Source organism: Lynx canadensis, chromosome D2, assembly GCF_007474595.2.
Source record: "Lynx canadensis isolate LIC74 chromosome D2, mLynCan4.pri.v2, whole genome shotgun sequence".
NCBI classification, from domain to species: domain Eukaryota; kingdom Metazoa; phylum Chordata; class Mammalia; order Carnivora; family Felidae; genus Lynx; species Lynx canadensis.
Window position 1 is genome coordinate 12863997 of NC_044313.2, and position 16166 is coordinate 12880162.

The window sequence follows — 16166 nt, forward strand, 5'->3', positions numbered from 1 at the left end:
ACTGAGAACATGTCTACAATTCAAGACCACAGAGTGGAATGTGCTTTTCTTAACTCAAATAAAATAGGTAACTTAGCCAAAGTTTAAAAATAGAAAGCAACTCAAGACAATTTCCAAGACAGAACCTTGCAAGGGTAAGATTGTAAGGGGCAGATCATTCAGGATGTCCTCAGTTTAGCAAATACACTGTTTCAAGTATTTACTTCCAAAGAGTTGCAGGAAATTCAGAATCATTTCACCGGAGACAGTATCCTAAATGCCGATTAGATTCCCAGGCCATAGAAGATAATGCCACATTGCAATAAAATAAGACAAAATAATTAATAATACTAATGAATAAGAAATGACTCTCCCTGACTCCAATTGGTGGAAGCTTTGGAAGACATTCTAAAGAGTTCTTCTGGACACATTCAGGTGAGATGCCAAGTTCTTTAATTAGTTATTTCACTTCAAAGTTAACAGCTTTCTTTTTCTTTGCAAGCGCATCATCATCTTGTGCTTGGCAGTCGGGATTAGTGTGGCGGGTAGTGGTGTTTTATAGGTCACAAAAAAAGATGAGGGAAAACAAGACACCGAAGGTACTAGGCTAAAACTGGAAAGAGGTTTCTAGGTGGTGTACCTGTATCTGTGAGGAAGAGGTTAGCTGATGTGAAATTTCAATACTCTAAACCGTTCAGAATCAAAGGAGAAGCAGAGAGCACTTTTTATGTTCTTTCTGCACCAAGAGGAAAATGTGTTGGGTCATTCTGGAAGCAGACCAGGAGGAGACTACCTATCACCAGTACTCTCCTGGAAGAGCTTTGTTATTCTTCGGAGTCAATGGAGGATATGTGGCGCTGAAGGTGGAAAGGAGGTGAGGTGGCATGACAGCCTACTTGTGTGTGTGTGGGGGGGGGGGGTTGGTATTTGAAAGACAGATTTAACTGAAAATGTTTTATGGGAGTTCAGAGTTCATGGCAAAGGAAGCACCCCTGAAGGTTGGGTTGAATTTATAAAGCTGGAATGCAAAATATGAATTGATGGAAGCAGGGAGCAAAAATAAGTCAAAGGCATGCAAGCAAGAATGAAAGGAAATGAATGAATGAATGAATGAGGAAAATATTAGACTTGCTGCTCGATTTGCCTCCATCCTCCATGACCACTGCTTTTGTCCAGATGCTGACCACTCATGCCATCATGGTCTGCCAGCCATGTGCTTTTCATGTTGGCTCAACTACCTCCATATCCATCTTTCATATTCACAAGACTGTAACGTTAATTTCCCTTGAAAATCTGCATCATCGCTCCCTTGATCAGAATTCTCTAATCCCCTCACTGAATCCAGGCGGAACTTGTCTATTTGCCTGAGGAAAGGATCCCATAGTCTGACCCAATGTTTTTTCTTACATTTCAACCTAAACCACAGCATTCTTGCCTCTCTGCGATTGTTCACGTGATGTTCTGTGTCACCTTCCCCTTTTCTCTTCATTCCATGCATTGACATCTTCTCTTTTGTCATTCATCCATTCTCTCCACAAACATTTGCTGAACACTATATGGCAAGGACTGTGCCTTCAAATGGGTTCACAATCTATTCAGGTAGACTGACCTATGACAACTAATTGTTTCTCAATGGAATAAAGCCCTAGTTGTGCTATTTTTCAAGTATTATGAAGGCCTAGGACTATGGAGGCATGAACTGCATAAGTCAGAGAAGGTTTAACTTAGAAGGTAATATTTGACCTAGGTTTTGAAGGATGAAAAGAAGGTCAGCAGGTATAAAAGAGAAAGGTATTTGAGGCAAAGGAAATAGCATGTGCCTAATTACACCTCACTTACTTTTCTGTTCTTAGAACTTCTATAGTTTCTACTTACATCATGGACCTCACAATTTCAGTACTTATGGTGTAAAATGATTAATTTTCAAAAAATGTCTTAATGTTCTTATTTATTTTGAGACAGAGCATGAGCAGGGGAGGGGCACAGAGAGAGGGAGACCCAGAATCCGAAGCAGGCTCCAGGCTCTGAGGTGTCAGCACAGAGCCCGATGCGGGGCTCGAACTCACGGACCGTGAGATCATGACCTGAGCTGAAGTTGGATGCTTAACTGACTGAGCCACCCAGGCGCCCCTAAAATTATAAGCACATTAGCCATCTCAACAAACTTCTTGACAAGCCAGTTCATATGCTCCGTTTGTATTCTCCTTAAACCTTAGCAAAGTGCTGATCATTGGGCACATAGTTAGGACGACAGAGATGTTGACAGATTAATCCAATAATCTGTCAGTGTTTGTGTACTCATTTGTTCGTGCCTGTGTCCCAACAGAACTTTATTTAGGACACTAAAATTTGGATTTCATAAACTTTTCACAAGTAATGAATTATTGTTCTTCTTTTGATATTTCAAAGACTTAATATTTTAGAGCAGTTTTAGGTACACAGCAAAATCGAGGGGAAAGTACAGAGAATATTCCACATATTCATTGTCCCCACACATGCATAGCCTCCCCTACAATCCATTTTCCCCACTGAGTGGTACATTTGTTACAATTGCTAAACCCACATTGACACATCATAATCACTTAAAGTCTGCATTTTACATTAGAGCTCACTCTTGGTGTTGTATACTCTGTGAGTTTGGGCAAATGTATAGTGACATGTGTCTATTATTATGCATCATATAGCATATTTTCATTGCCCTAAAAATCCCCTGTGTTCTGCCTGTCCAGTCCTCCTCCCTCCAACACACACACACACACACACACACACACACCCCTTAGTTTTTATGTATAAGGGAAGGAAGCTAATGCTTACTGACCACTGACTGCATGCTAGGTTCTGTGTTAAAAGATTTACACGTGTTCCTTCTGGTAGAGAGATTAACCAGGCAGTGGGCTATTTTGGAGGATGAAGGACTTAGGAAAAGGGAGACTAATATAGACTTCAATGTAGCAAACCAGAATGATCGAAGAAGATGCCTCTAATGGCATTTAATCAGTCACTATGTACCAAGGGGAATGGAAAGAGAAGACACATTTCGCTTCTGAAGCGCCTCTTTTAATAAGCTCCCATGAAAAGGATGGGGGCTTCCCATCCCACCTGGTAGCAGTGATGTCTATGATTTGCTACTGACTGTACTAAGCTGGAATTCTTCAGGGACTTCACCTTAAAAGGGGGAGTGTGTGACAATGAAGAAAGCATGAGCTTCAGAGTCCAGTGAAACCCTGGTTTTCCATGTTACTAGCTGTGTCACATTAAGGAAGTTTCTTAAACCCTTGAAGCCTTAATTTCCTTGTCTGTAAAATGGATTCAATAGGAACTACCTCATAAAATTGTATATTAGTTGCATAATATCTAGCATACAGAAATGCTCTGTAAGCCTTCCTCTCCTGCCATCCCTCCCTTCCTATGTACAATCTATTGGAACTGAAGAGTTTGAAAGTACCAGACATGACCAATAAAGCAAAAGTGCTTTTCTTGGCAACATTCTTTATTACAGACATTTTGCTCCCTCAAATGTCGACTCTTGCTGATGTCATGGTGTTAGCTGGTCGACATATTCTTGGAAGGCTAACCTTGTTTATGGATGCTTCAGTTTGCCAACAAATCCACATAGAGAAATTGTCACACATTTCCTAGAATTCAGAACTCCCTTGTTTCTATTTTTTTGCATAAGTCACTAGACTACTTTTTCTTCGGTGCAGAAAATGAAGCATTTTGTACAGATGGAAATTAACTATTCTCTTTCTCAGTTTCAGCAAGAAGGACATTTATTCTATGTTCAACAAAGTCATATTCAGTTTTCCAAACTGAGAAATATTTAAGGGATTTCATTATATTTGGGGAAATTTTCATCAATCAGAGATTTAACAGCTACCAAAAAAGACCTCCACAATTAATCTTTTATAACATGAGTGTGACTTGTAATCTCCACACTAAGAAAAAAATAACTAAATATAGGGAAACCCTTCATAAACTATAATATTTCTTGGCAAAGAAAAACTGCTTTATGATTTTAAAGATATGTTTGAGAATTTAAATGAAACGTACATGTTGAAATTAGTGCCAGATGCAGCCCAATTCAAGCCCAATTCACTGGCTGCATCACATCACTATGATTTAGTAAAAGGTATTCAACGATTCTATGTTTCATAGAAATCTCACAAATACAAGTATTTCATTCACAAAATGCATGGTTTGGCAGGTTTCCAGGGCAGGAATTTTCTGGAGGCAAGGTAAATTTATTGATTAAAATAAATCAAATGACTGACATTTCCCCCAGAAAACTGGCAAAACAATGATATTCATAGACTGGAAAGTCTTACAGCCAGAGCCAGAAGAAAAGTCTGAGCTATTTACATTTATTATAGGAATCCAATAATGTGATAAACAGATGATTGAGAATTCTCAAATTTTAAATTTTAAAATACATTTTTTTGGAGTAGGACTCTCTGAGTCTTTTTTTGTTTTAATGTTTATTTATTTTTGAGAGAGACAGAGAGACAGAGCACGAGTGGGGGAGGGGCAGAGAGGGAGACACACACAGAGAATCCAAAGCAGGCTCCAGGCTCTGAGCTGTCAGCACAGAGCCTGACGCGGGGCTCGAACTCACGGACTGCGAGATCACGACCCGAGCCAAAGTTGGATGCTTAACTGACTGAGCCACCCAGGTGCTCCAACTGTCTAAATATTTTCATATGAGGTCTGCTGTTTGTAGGCTTTTAGAATAATTATATTCCTCCTCTACCCTTTGCACATTTATATGCACTGAATAATGAGGACTCTTTGATGGAATATATATAGAAGCAATCCAGATAGTTCTTGAACAGGTCAACATCACTTGCCGCCTACCCTGTGTCTCAGTTCTTCGCCCTCTGTGCTCTCTTTCTCCATGCTGGTCACATTTCCACCAACAGCATTGGCTATGAACTGAATGTTTATGTACCTGCAAATTCCTGTCTTAAAACTCTAACCCCCAGGGTGGCTACGTTTGGACATGGGGCCCTCAAAGGAATTAAGGTTAAATGAGGTCATAAGGGCAAGGCCCTGATCCCCTAGGATTAGTGTCCTTGAAAGAAGACACACCAGATAGCTTTTACCTGCGCACACGTGTTCTTTCTCTCTACAAACACCAACGAAGAGATACCGTGAGCACGCCGCAAGATGGCCGCTGCCCACAAGCCAAGAGAGAGGCTTCCAAATGAAATCTGCCTGCCGGCACCTTGATCGTATACTTCCCAGCCCTAATGAGAAATTAATTTTTGTTGTTTAAGCCCCCCACCACCTCGTGGTATTTTGTTATGGTAGCCTGAGCAGACTAAGACCCACCATTAAGAGGCTCAAATGCAACAGCTACAGCAACGTTTTCATACATATCAGTTCTTTGCCTGACTTGTTAAAGATTTGGATTGGGGGGAAATGCTATTGGGAAGCTGGGCACAATTGACCAGGAGAGTTTCACACAGATCCTGAAATCACTCAGACCTGCTTCCGTTCTAGATTCAGAGGTCAGCATGAGAAAGGACTTTAGGGACCTGAGCTTGTCAATTCAGGTTTTACTATGATTCTGGGGTTACAGAAAACTCCATAAACCTGGCATATCCTTCTGGGACCTGAGGGTGAGGTAATGGGTAGCTAACTAATAAGCTTAAACATCTGTTTATACTAAATCATGATATATTAGAGTGCGATGAAAATTCTTACACATTTTTAGAATGTTTCAAAGAAAAGCTTTATTGATCATGTTACCAACAGTGACAACAGGTAGCTAAGACTTAATATTACTGTGGTCCAGGCAATGTGTTATGGACTATGCGTATTTTCTTTTATCGTCCTCACGACACTGGAAAATAGGAAAATATTCTTAGTCTTATTACAGAACACTATTTCAAAAAATGGAAGCATTTCTAAAATATCGCGCACTCCCATCACTATCACATTATACTGCTTTATATCCTTCATAGAGCTTTTTTGGGTTTCTTTTTTCTTAGGTTCTACGCTACCCCAAGCCCCTCCCTGGGGCCCGAACCAGTGGCGGTCACGGAAAAGGGGCTCAAGGTTTTAGCCAATGTCACACATCTGGTGAGTGAAGCAGATGGTAAGCACCAGGAGAGCAGGAGTCGGGACTGTTTTCCGCTAAACAAGGCTGGCACGGTGCCTGCTCAATAAATACGTACAGAAGGAAAAAAAAAAGGAAGGCAGGGAAGAAAGAGGGAGCGAGGGGTAAAAGGATGAATGAATGGAAACGTTCCCAGGAGAGCCTAGAGAGCACCTCCCTCCTTGGGGAATGAACTCAGTTCAAAGTCTAAGCCAATACTTTCCTCACCCCCAACACCAGTGAGCAGCAGGGAATGGGGAAGAAAAAAAAACAAAGCCTTTAAAAACGTTTAGAAGAAAGGGGGGAAACGGTAAGAGAAAAGAAGTAGAAAGAGACGAATCCATTGCTGCAAATAGATTTCGAAACGGAGCTAAGCGCGGCCGGTTGCCATGACGACCCCGAGGCCAGAACGGCCCCAGCCCATTGGCCGAGATGCCGGAGCCAATGAGAAGGCGCGGTGTTGGCGGGGTCATAAGATGGCTGCCGGGCGGCCGGCTCCTGACGGGTGAGTACCGCTGATCGCCGGGCCGCCTTTCCGCCGGCCGGGGCTCCGACGACACGGGTCCGGGAGGGCCGGGTGCGGGGAGCGGGCGAGCCAGTATGGGCGGCCTCACAGCCTCACGGCTGAGCCAGCAAAGCCCCCCCCCCCCCCTTTTTATCAACGCCCACGGGAGCGTTGGTGGGGCTGGCCTCTGCTTTGCTCGGAAGGGGCGTCGCAGCGCCTTCCCGAGCTTGTTGGTGGCAGAGGGGTTCTCCGTCCCATCCCAAAGTGGGGGGGGGGGGAAGAGGCTTTCCTTCGGGGAAGCAGGCTCCTGTTTACAACTGCTGTATCCCGGGGAAAGAGCTGCTGTTAGTGCCAGTGTCAGCAGGCTAGACGTCCTGCCCCCGATTGTGCGGCGCTTAGTTCTGTGCCCGGGATGGGATTCTTCCCGTTTGGGGATCCGAGCGTGGCCCTGCCGCCGGAGAGCCTGCCGAGCTCAGGGTGGTGCCGCCCTGCAGGAAGAGGTGTACCTTTCTAGAGCCACCCTCTTGCAGTAAGTATTCTCACGGCGGCATCCGACTTAAAAACGAGCCGCCAAATGTTATTGGTTAACTGTCAGTCTTTTCCATGCAGGGTCTTGGGACGTGTTTTCCAGGCCTGGATTAAACAAATACCGCCTTGCATTGAAACATACGCATACGTACAAAGTCCTGCTAAATAGTTTGGGTAATCGGATTGGGACCTTAAATTGGAAGTCAGGCCTCTGATTCAGTTGAACCTGAATGTTGATGCATACTTAAAAGTGTTGTTGTTAAGTAACTAATTCCAAGTCACAGAAACCGATTATCGTGCAAATTGTTTTAACATTGATGGTGGATGGTGGTTTATGAGTGTTACACAAAAGTCAAGATTAGATTCAGATCAGACAAAATTCAGATTTCTGTGGTTATGTCTAATTGAATATAAAATACGGGAAATAAGACAGCTTCATATAGTGGCAGTGGAATTGAAATTCTGGAATATCAGAGACGGGAGACCTTTACCCATTAAACTGCTCAGATTGGGTTTTGGTGACAGGCAATTGCCTGATCTTCCAGAAAATTTGACATTATTACCCACACCTCTGACTGTGAGTTTTATGTATACAAGTTAGTATAGCATCTTAGATAACTTTCTGCACTTAAAGAGTGAGAAAAAATTTTTTCTTGATCAAATGATAACAGAATTACAGGCTAAGGTCATTCTTCATATCCACTCTCAAATCTTTGTCTCCAAGAATATATTACTGCTCAAACTCTGCCCCCTAAAAGCTTTTGAGTTGAAGCCATCCAGTTCTGTTTTTCTAAAACAAACAGGTCACAATGCATCAGGCAAGTCAGTTACTTCACCTTAAAAGGGATTTAGATAGTAATTCCTAGTGGAACGGTTGCTGTAGGGATTAACGGGAAAAGAGTTTCTGTCACATTGTTTATGTGCCATATATAGCATTGACTTGATTTGTTTTTCTTTCTAGTTGTTTCTTGTGTTGTAACTGGAGTCCCTTTTGCTTTCTCCAGAGCATCTTTTAGGTGTTTTGTCTGACATGCAGTCTTACTGAAAACTAGAAATCTTGGCTATGGTGGCTGGGTTGAAGAGAGAAACCTTATCTACTGGGGTATTGGGGTTTAATCGGTATTGCCTCTGACTCGTATATCACGTCTCTTGAGAATGGCTGAGTAGTTTTCACATTGAAAGGGTAATTTGGAATGACTTGCTTTAAAATAAGGCACGGGGTGAGGGACGCTTCAACGAACTAGAGAGTCACTTTTCGGAGCAGCCAAAACAGGGGTAACAGGAGGCCGAACGTGGTACAATTGGGAGCGTGTGAATGACATATAGATGCTACGAGTTTAAAGACTGTTTTCAAACGTGAACCCAAAGCAAGTCGCAAAGCAGCCCCTTCATATTGGCTGATTTACACTTCGGCTGCTGCTCACGTGGACAGCTCAACCTTGCAGGCTCCTCAGTGACTTATCTGTGCTTGTCGGTGGTCGGTGGTCGTCGAGTTGCCTTTGTCTGTCCCTCTATCTATTTTTTTTTTTTTTAATGTTTTAAACAGTCACAGGAGAATGGCACAGGCACATCCCTTTAAAGATGTTCGGGAATCGAGTTCAGAAACGTGCGTTATTTGAATTTTGTCTCATTTTATGGATTTGGATGTCGAATCTGGTATTTAAAGTTTATTTTGATTTTTCTTTTTTCTCTGTGGGCACACACAAGGAATTATCACACCAGCCAGTGTCCTCCTGAAGACAACCCTTAATGCCACATCAACAAGCGCTAAAAACAGATGATTGTGAGGAAGCCTAAAAGTGATCAAAAAATGCTGGAGAGCCGGCGGGGAAAGGCAACTCCAGGGCAACTGACAGTGCTCCCCAGCGTGAGGCACGTTTGGATGCCCAAGGCGTAGACCCACCCTGTAGGGACACCGAAGTAGTGCTCTAGTGGGAAAACTGTGCCCGTCAGAGAGGCACCTGCCTTTCCTTAGCACCACAGCTGACGGCGTGGGCCAAGTCGTACTTGGCTGCTGACGGACAGAGGCTTGCTGTGTGTGTAGAGTGTCGGCTCCACGAAGTTAGGTATTTTTGCCCGTTTTGTACACTGCTGTCCCCGTGTGTTAAAGAGTGCCCGGCACACAGTGGCCATGCACAAGACGCTGTGGACAGGGGAGAGAAGTGGCTTCAAACATAGAGCCCCAGTTGTGCTAAGAAAGCTAAATCTGAAATTTGTTACTGTCCTTAAGTTCTGAAATGGATAATGAGCCTAAAGGTATATTATAGGTCAGCGGCAAAGTCATGTTGGTCCTTTTTATCATTCCCCCCCCCTCCGTCTGCTCCTCAGAACGCTAGAAATATTTTTGTTGATAGCATAACGTCCATTTTTCAATAGTGGCATATTTCACGTGATGTCTTTTGTGCTACCAAAGCATCTATTACCCATTCCAACTATTAAAACCCCCAGGTCAGGTTTAGGATGGATCCAGGCCTTTACGGGGCTTGGAGCTTATGTAATTTTGGGTCTCCTCCTTAAGAAAAGGAATACAGATTCTAAATAGAAAATTAGGTATAATGCTTTGGAACGAACGACCTGTGCAAAAGAGGAGCCTTGAAACCTGGGTTCCATTATCTTCCTGCTTCTGATTTTATTGTTCCATTCAGGAAACCAGACACCAGTATTTTTTATAGAAATTTCTGTTAGATTGTGGAAATCCGGGAAGTAAATGACTTGTATCAATGCAGCGAATGCACCTCCACCTTAGAAACCTCAAAACTACCTACCTTGTGAATGTCGCCACCCACAATAGAAATTATAAAAATGTAATGTGTGGTCACAGGAATACTAATAGCACTTAGCATTGATCCAGCCCCTAGAACCTCCCAAACTGTGGTGAGCGTTTTCATAGCTTATCTCATTTAATTCTCAGAATAACCCTGTACCCAATATAATTATCCTCGTATCACAGAAGAAAAAAACTGCGGGTCAAAGGTGGTGAAAATGATTTGCTGGTATGTGGTGGGGTGAGGATTACAATTGGAGCAGTTAGCTATCAGAGCCCTTCTTAAAAAGCCCAAAGAGTATTTTGGTGAGGCTATTTCAGAGGGCTAACAACTGATGAGGCTGCACCCAAACTGCCAGAAATAAGATCTGATTCTTTTGACCTGGGAGGAGGTCCTTAAAGGTTATCAAGAATCCGTTATTCAGATTAATGCGAAATCCGTAATGCTTTTTTTTGTCTCAGAGACAATGGTGATGGTTTTCTCATTAGGTTGATCACAATAGGAGGCAGAAAACTCAGCAAAAAATATTTCGATCCTTGCATTTTATTTATTCCTTGAAGTTGATAGTAAACCATGAGCAGTACAACCAACTTCTCTTTTTTAAGGCATCTTTTGAACCAAGTGGCTTTGACTGAATATGTATGCTAGAATAGACTGTGCCAGGAGATTAGTAGTGAAAATGTACTCAATTATCATAATTTTAGCAAATGCTTGTAACTCCAATTTTTAAAAATCACTTTTGATAAACTTAACAGCGGTTAATATTCTCTCTACAATGGGCCATAGAGCTAATGATAAATATTATCCTGAACTTTCACCCTAGTTTCCTAAATACAGTATTTTTATTCAAAAAAGCTATATGTTTGTATTAAATGGTTAGGATTATACTCCATTTGGTATTATTTTAGCAAACAGTGTAAAAATAAAAACTAGGACATTCTTTTTACCACCATGCTTTCCTCAAACTACCTGCACAGCCTAAAAATTTTCCTTTGAAAATTGTTCTTCTACTCCTTAGACAATAAGTCCCCTGAAAGTTCCAATTTCAAATACTGGTGAAAATCTGACTTTAGTTTCTTTCTTTAATTGTGTTAGCTTGAAATACAATATTATAAATCTTAAATTGTGTGAATGTATGTTTTTAGACCCTTAACATTCTTGAACAATGAATGCTTTTACTGAATTAATTTTTTTTTAGACAAAATTATCCATATATTAGAGATCCAGGTCCTATTTTCTTTAAGTCATTCACCTGTAGGTGTGTCTTATAACAGATTTAAACAAGACAAAAAAAAAATTTATCCAAGCAAAGATTTCAATTATTTTAATACGGAAGGTGCATCCCATCCCATTTTAGATTAAAAGAAGGAAAGCATATGTGGACTGTTCCCAAACCATTGGGATAATTGCTACACTCTTGGGGTTTTAAATTTCTTTCCATTTCTACTTTGTACGTCTACATTCATCTTTTTCCCTTTAGAAGAAAAGATGTGGAGTGGGCTGCTACCTCCTGGCCTAAATGAAAGTGATATTGAGTTGAATTCTGAAGATGAAGCCCCATTAAAGAACTCTGGACTTAACTTACAGGAAGATAACGAAGATGGGGCCATCACAAAAACAGAGATCTCAGATTTCCCTACAGATGGACCAAAACCCGACGTGGAGGCAAATGTAAATGCCTATGAAGAGTGCCCCTCTGGAGTTCCCTTCAATATGTGGAATGTAGGTTCTCTGTGATGTGTTCTTATTGAAGCCAGTGCCTGTGTGTTTGTGCGTGCTCCTGTGTGTGTTTCTGCCGTGGTCAGAACGCCTGTGTTCTGGGGAGATGAGAGGTAGGGAAGATTGACTCAGAGTACTCTGTGGGTCTGCGGTCAACCCGTTGGCCACTCAGGTACTTGCTTTCATTTTTATTTTGTTTTTTATAAAAAGAGGAAGAAAAAAACTGGTAGGATTAGCTACTTTGCCTAACATAATACATGAGTTTCTATCCTAATTTGATCTCTTTGTCATCTGTATGAGTCATTGAATTTTACTCTCAGATAATCAGATTGACTTAGGTAGAAATAGATGAAGATAAAAACTCAGATTGTGAAGGAGTCTTAGAGAATAGAGTATCTCAAGAAGAACTGAACTACTTTTGTTAAATTTGTATTTTTATAAATGCTAGAATATATTTTAATCTGTAACATGTTTGTAATTTTTTGAATATGTGCCTTGCCTCAAAATGTATTTGTTTCTTGTTTTTCTTTTTTAACTTTTATATAGAAATTTCAAGAATTGCATAAAAAACATTCTGAACAGAAAAGCTCAGCATCAGGATTCAGAAGAAGGAAAAGAAAACGCTCCAGGAAAGGTGCTTTGTTTTAATTCAAGTTAGTTGTCAGTAGTGCTAATGTTAAGTTGTGACTAATTGAGCTCAACAATTTTTAATAAACATAATTTTGAAATAACAAATGAATACTCAGGTATTGACACTTTGTGAATTCTTTTCAGGTAAATTGAAGAATGAAGAAGAGTCTCAAAGGTGGGTAGAATTTAAAATGTTCGCCTATTCTGGACAGTATTGTGAAACTTATAGCAATAGTTGAACTTACCTCTGAAACATAGGAACTAGTTTCTGTAGTTCGTAACTGTGGTGACCAATTAAAAACACTAAAAATGAGTTCTTGTCTCTTCTTTCAGTGCCCAGACCTCAAGTGAAGCCCAGTGGAAGGAGCTTACTCAGTATTTTGGAATCAATGATAGGTTTGACCCCCCTGTTAAAAAGAAAAAATTGACAAGTAAGATATTTTTTTATGGCCTCTTACATTAGTCAGTAGAAAATGTTTGAAAATTGTAATGCTTGTAATTTGAAAATGTTTGTAATGAATTCAGTGAAAAAGTTAAAACACTTCCTGTGTGCCAAACAAGATGCTAGGTAAACATGTAAATATGTAGTTATAAATAATTAAAAAAAAAAAAGGCTGTTAAGAAGGAAGTAAACAGGATTGTTGTAAAGAAATTTAAAATGGATACCCCACTTTAGGTGGTCAGGGAGGCCTTTCTTGGAAGATGCCATTCCATTGAGACCCGAAGGATAGGAAGGAACCATCCATACACAGAATGCTCGTGAAGAAGTATAACCTGCGTAAAGGTCCTGGGGAAGAAAGAGTCATCATGGGACATTTGAGTAACTGTAAGAAGGTCAGCCTGGCTGGAATGGAGTCAGTGAGGAGGAGAGTGGCCCAGGATAGGATTGGAGAGGGAGGCAGCCAGGAACCAAAGCGTGAAGCACCTTAAGGGCCCTGGTAAGGAATTGGGTTTCAGTTACAGTGCAGTTGAGAGTCATTCAAGGGTTTTAAGTTAAGAGACTGATATGATCGAAGTTGTGTTTAAAAAGATTGCTCTTGTGTGGAGAATAGACTGTGGATCAGCAAAAGTAGGCAAGAAGAGAACAGGTAAGAGTCTCTTCTAGGCGCAAGAGGACGGTGACTTGAACAAGAATGGTGCTACAGAAGATGGAGAAGAGTGGACAGATTTGAGGTCTACTGTAGAAGGAGAGTTGGCAGTATTTGTTATTTGCCTCTGATGCTTGTGAAGTGATAGAGAGGATTTGGGGCGTGAGGAGGGAAAGAGAGCCATTCAAGTGTTACCTTCAGCAGCGGTATGAACAGTGATGCTAGTTACGAATGTGGGAAGGCTGGGGAGGGGAGAAGATTAGGGTGGCCTCTGTCCAAAGTTCAGTTCAGGGCATGGGTGGTGTGAGCAGGCAGGAATAGAGACGGTTGGTAAAATGAGGCAAGAACTCAGGACAATCTGAGCTGGAGATACACAGTTGAACGTCCTCAGTCTATAGATGATGTGAATCCTTAGTAGAGTCTTGAATGAGTGAGTAACTTACATATTCACATCCTGGACTCCAGGAGCATGAAAACTGAGCACTGAATGGTAGGGCTAGAGGCTCAGGGGCCTGCCTGGTTGAAGCCCCGGTATATTGTATCCTGCCTGTGTAGACAGATTCCTCCTTCGTGAATCATTTCTGTAGATCGCTGTGTGTACACAGAGACCATTACCATTTACTGATTAATCAATATTTCTTGTGAAATAGACCTCAGACTGTAAACCCATCGTTGGGGGGTATTGCATCATTGAGGGCACGTGCATTAAGGAACTGACAGCAGAACTTTGCATGTAAACCTTTGATTCCAGCTTTGCTAAGAATTCTTGTCGTCAAGTTCTAGAGCACTGGGGACTTGAAACTAGGATCACTTTCTCCTACATCATTGCTGCTTCTGAGCAATCTCTTTTTCACAAATGTTCAAGCAGGTGCAGAAGTGCTTAAATGCCTACAAAGAAAGATCACATGAAAACCCAGGCTTTATGACCCCATCCTCAGTCCTCTGGCTTCACCGCAGAAGCGCCGGTCGGCACTTTAAAGTGTCGTTGTCCTGTTCTGGACCCCTGTGATTGTGGTGGGCCGGGAGGACTGGTTTTGTGAGAAGGATGCTCTCGATTGCATAAGCTTGTTCTACAGCACGAGGGAGGAGGGTCATGCTGTGGTGGTGGGCCGGGCTCTGGCCGACCTGCAGAGTCCCCACCGCTGGTTGTTCTTTCGCGGGGAAGGAATGGTTCAGTATTGCTTCTCATAGGAAATTGTTTTGAAGTTTTACTCCTGAATTAGGTGGTCTTTGATCTTCAATTAATTATAGCACTTGTCATGTTTTTTCATAACTGTTGACTTTAGAGTGTCTAAACGAGTTTCATAGTTGAAGTTAGGGCTCTGAAGTTAAATTTTAAATTTAAATTTTTAACTGTTCTGAAGAGTAGAAAATTTGAGAGATTTTTTTTTTAAAAGTCTCTCTGTATCAGATTGTTATTATTACCCTATATACGAAATTATCCCTTCTCGATATGGGCCAGATACGGCTGTCATTCATTGTCAAAAATTTGAGGTTTGTGTAGAGGAGCCTTATGAATACTAGGATTCCTTGTGCAAAATCTTTTAAACGACTCAGTTTTATGAACTAGTCTTCTCTTTCACATTATACATTAGATGTGTTCTAGGAAAAGAAGTTTTAAGTCAAGCATCATTTTAAAAACAGTGATCTATTTTATGAGTTTGGGTTTTGTTAATGGAATACACCCTCTATATGAGTGACATCTGACTAAGAAAGTTATGGCGTTTTTCTAAACAAGGAAACCGGTGCTGGCCAGATGCAAGTCTGGCCAGGATTTTGCCAGCACTCAATATTCTATAAATAAAAGGAAAAGATTTAGTGAGGCTAGATTTCGTATTCTCTTGGTAGTTTAGCATCATTGCACACCAGCAGGTTTGCACTTTGGTTTGGGATCCTGTTTCACTGTTTTACATGCACCCCTTTTGCTCATGCTTAAGTCTACTGTGAATCCAACAGAAGAAATAGACATTGAAGAATGTCCACGCTGGAGCGCCAAGATAAAAGCTAAGAAGAAATGTAAGGCTAGAAATCTAGAGGGCTCATGAAAATCTGTGATGCAGTTTGGAGAAAACTAGCGTGAATTTCTAGTCCATTATTTTATTTCTCTGGAGCAAAGGCTGTGAGAGAGAAATATGTGAGAGAGCCATATGTGAGAGAGCCCTTTTATTCTGTATTCAGTCCATCCTCAAGAATGTAAAACAGAACAGACTTCTTAATCTTGTGTCTACTGTGCAGTCCTTCTCCGTACCTGCCCCCCCCCACAACCAACCCCCAGTTTTCTCTCTTTCTCCTCCTCCCTTCCTACCTTCTTTTTTCGAACACTGTCAAGCTAAAGCTGTGGCTCAACCGATTATATGTATTTATGACACTGCCATCACCTGTTTTCTTAACATTGCAGAAAGGGTTGTATTTTTAAAATGTAGTATTCCCAATATCCAAAGCTGTTTTAAAATGTAGTTTGTATTAAATGCAGCTATAATTGTGTTTCTGGAAGTAGTTCTGGGACTTACTAACCATTCTGTAATCAGAACGTAATTATTTTGAATCTGTATAGAAATTTCTTTAGAACAAATTTCACTCATTAATTGCATTATAAAAATCTCAAATATTCCTTAGTTGAATCAATTTGATGAGTCACCAGTCATTATTGAAGTAGTTTTATATGTATTTCATGGATACTTTTTGGCATGAAAAATCCGTTAAATTTTAATAATTTTAAGAATAATTGCACAATGTCTGATTTTTTTTTTAGTTGTTTATGAGAGGAAACAGTTCCTGTATAGTGTATCTTTTTTCAAATTTATTTATTTATTTATTTTTAGCAGAATGCTTTTCCCAATCAGAATCGTACATGG

At 41.0% G+C, this 16166-nt stretch overlaps 1 protein-coding gene across 3 annotated transcripts in view; it reads left to right on the forward strand.

The window, feature by feature from the left end:
- The first annotated feature begins 6508 nt into the window (after window positions 1–6508).
- FAM204A (family with sequence similarity 204 member A) overlaps window positions 6509–16166 on the forward strand; it is a 39163-nt gene continuing 29505 nt past the window's right edge. For 2 of the 3 annotated variants that reach the window (XR_004344266.1, XM_030334010.1), the window contains exons 1-5: window positions 6509–6581; window positions 11355–11596; window positions 12140–12227; window positions 12368–12398; window positions 12557–12653. Coding sequence is in view for 2 of the 3 variants with exons in the window: in XM_030334010.1 (XP_030189870.1) it covers window positions 6509–6581; window positions 11355–11596; window positions 12140–12227; window positions 12368–12398; window positions 12557–12653 (531 nt within the window). In the remaining variant the exon portion in view is untranslated. Of the gene's footprint in view, window positions 6582–11354; window positions 11597–12139; window positions 12228–12367; window positions 12399–12556; window positions 12655–12988; window positions 12991–16166 lie in introns of all 3 variants that reach the window. The other variant, XM_030334012.1, reaches the window with a different exon arrangement.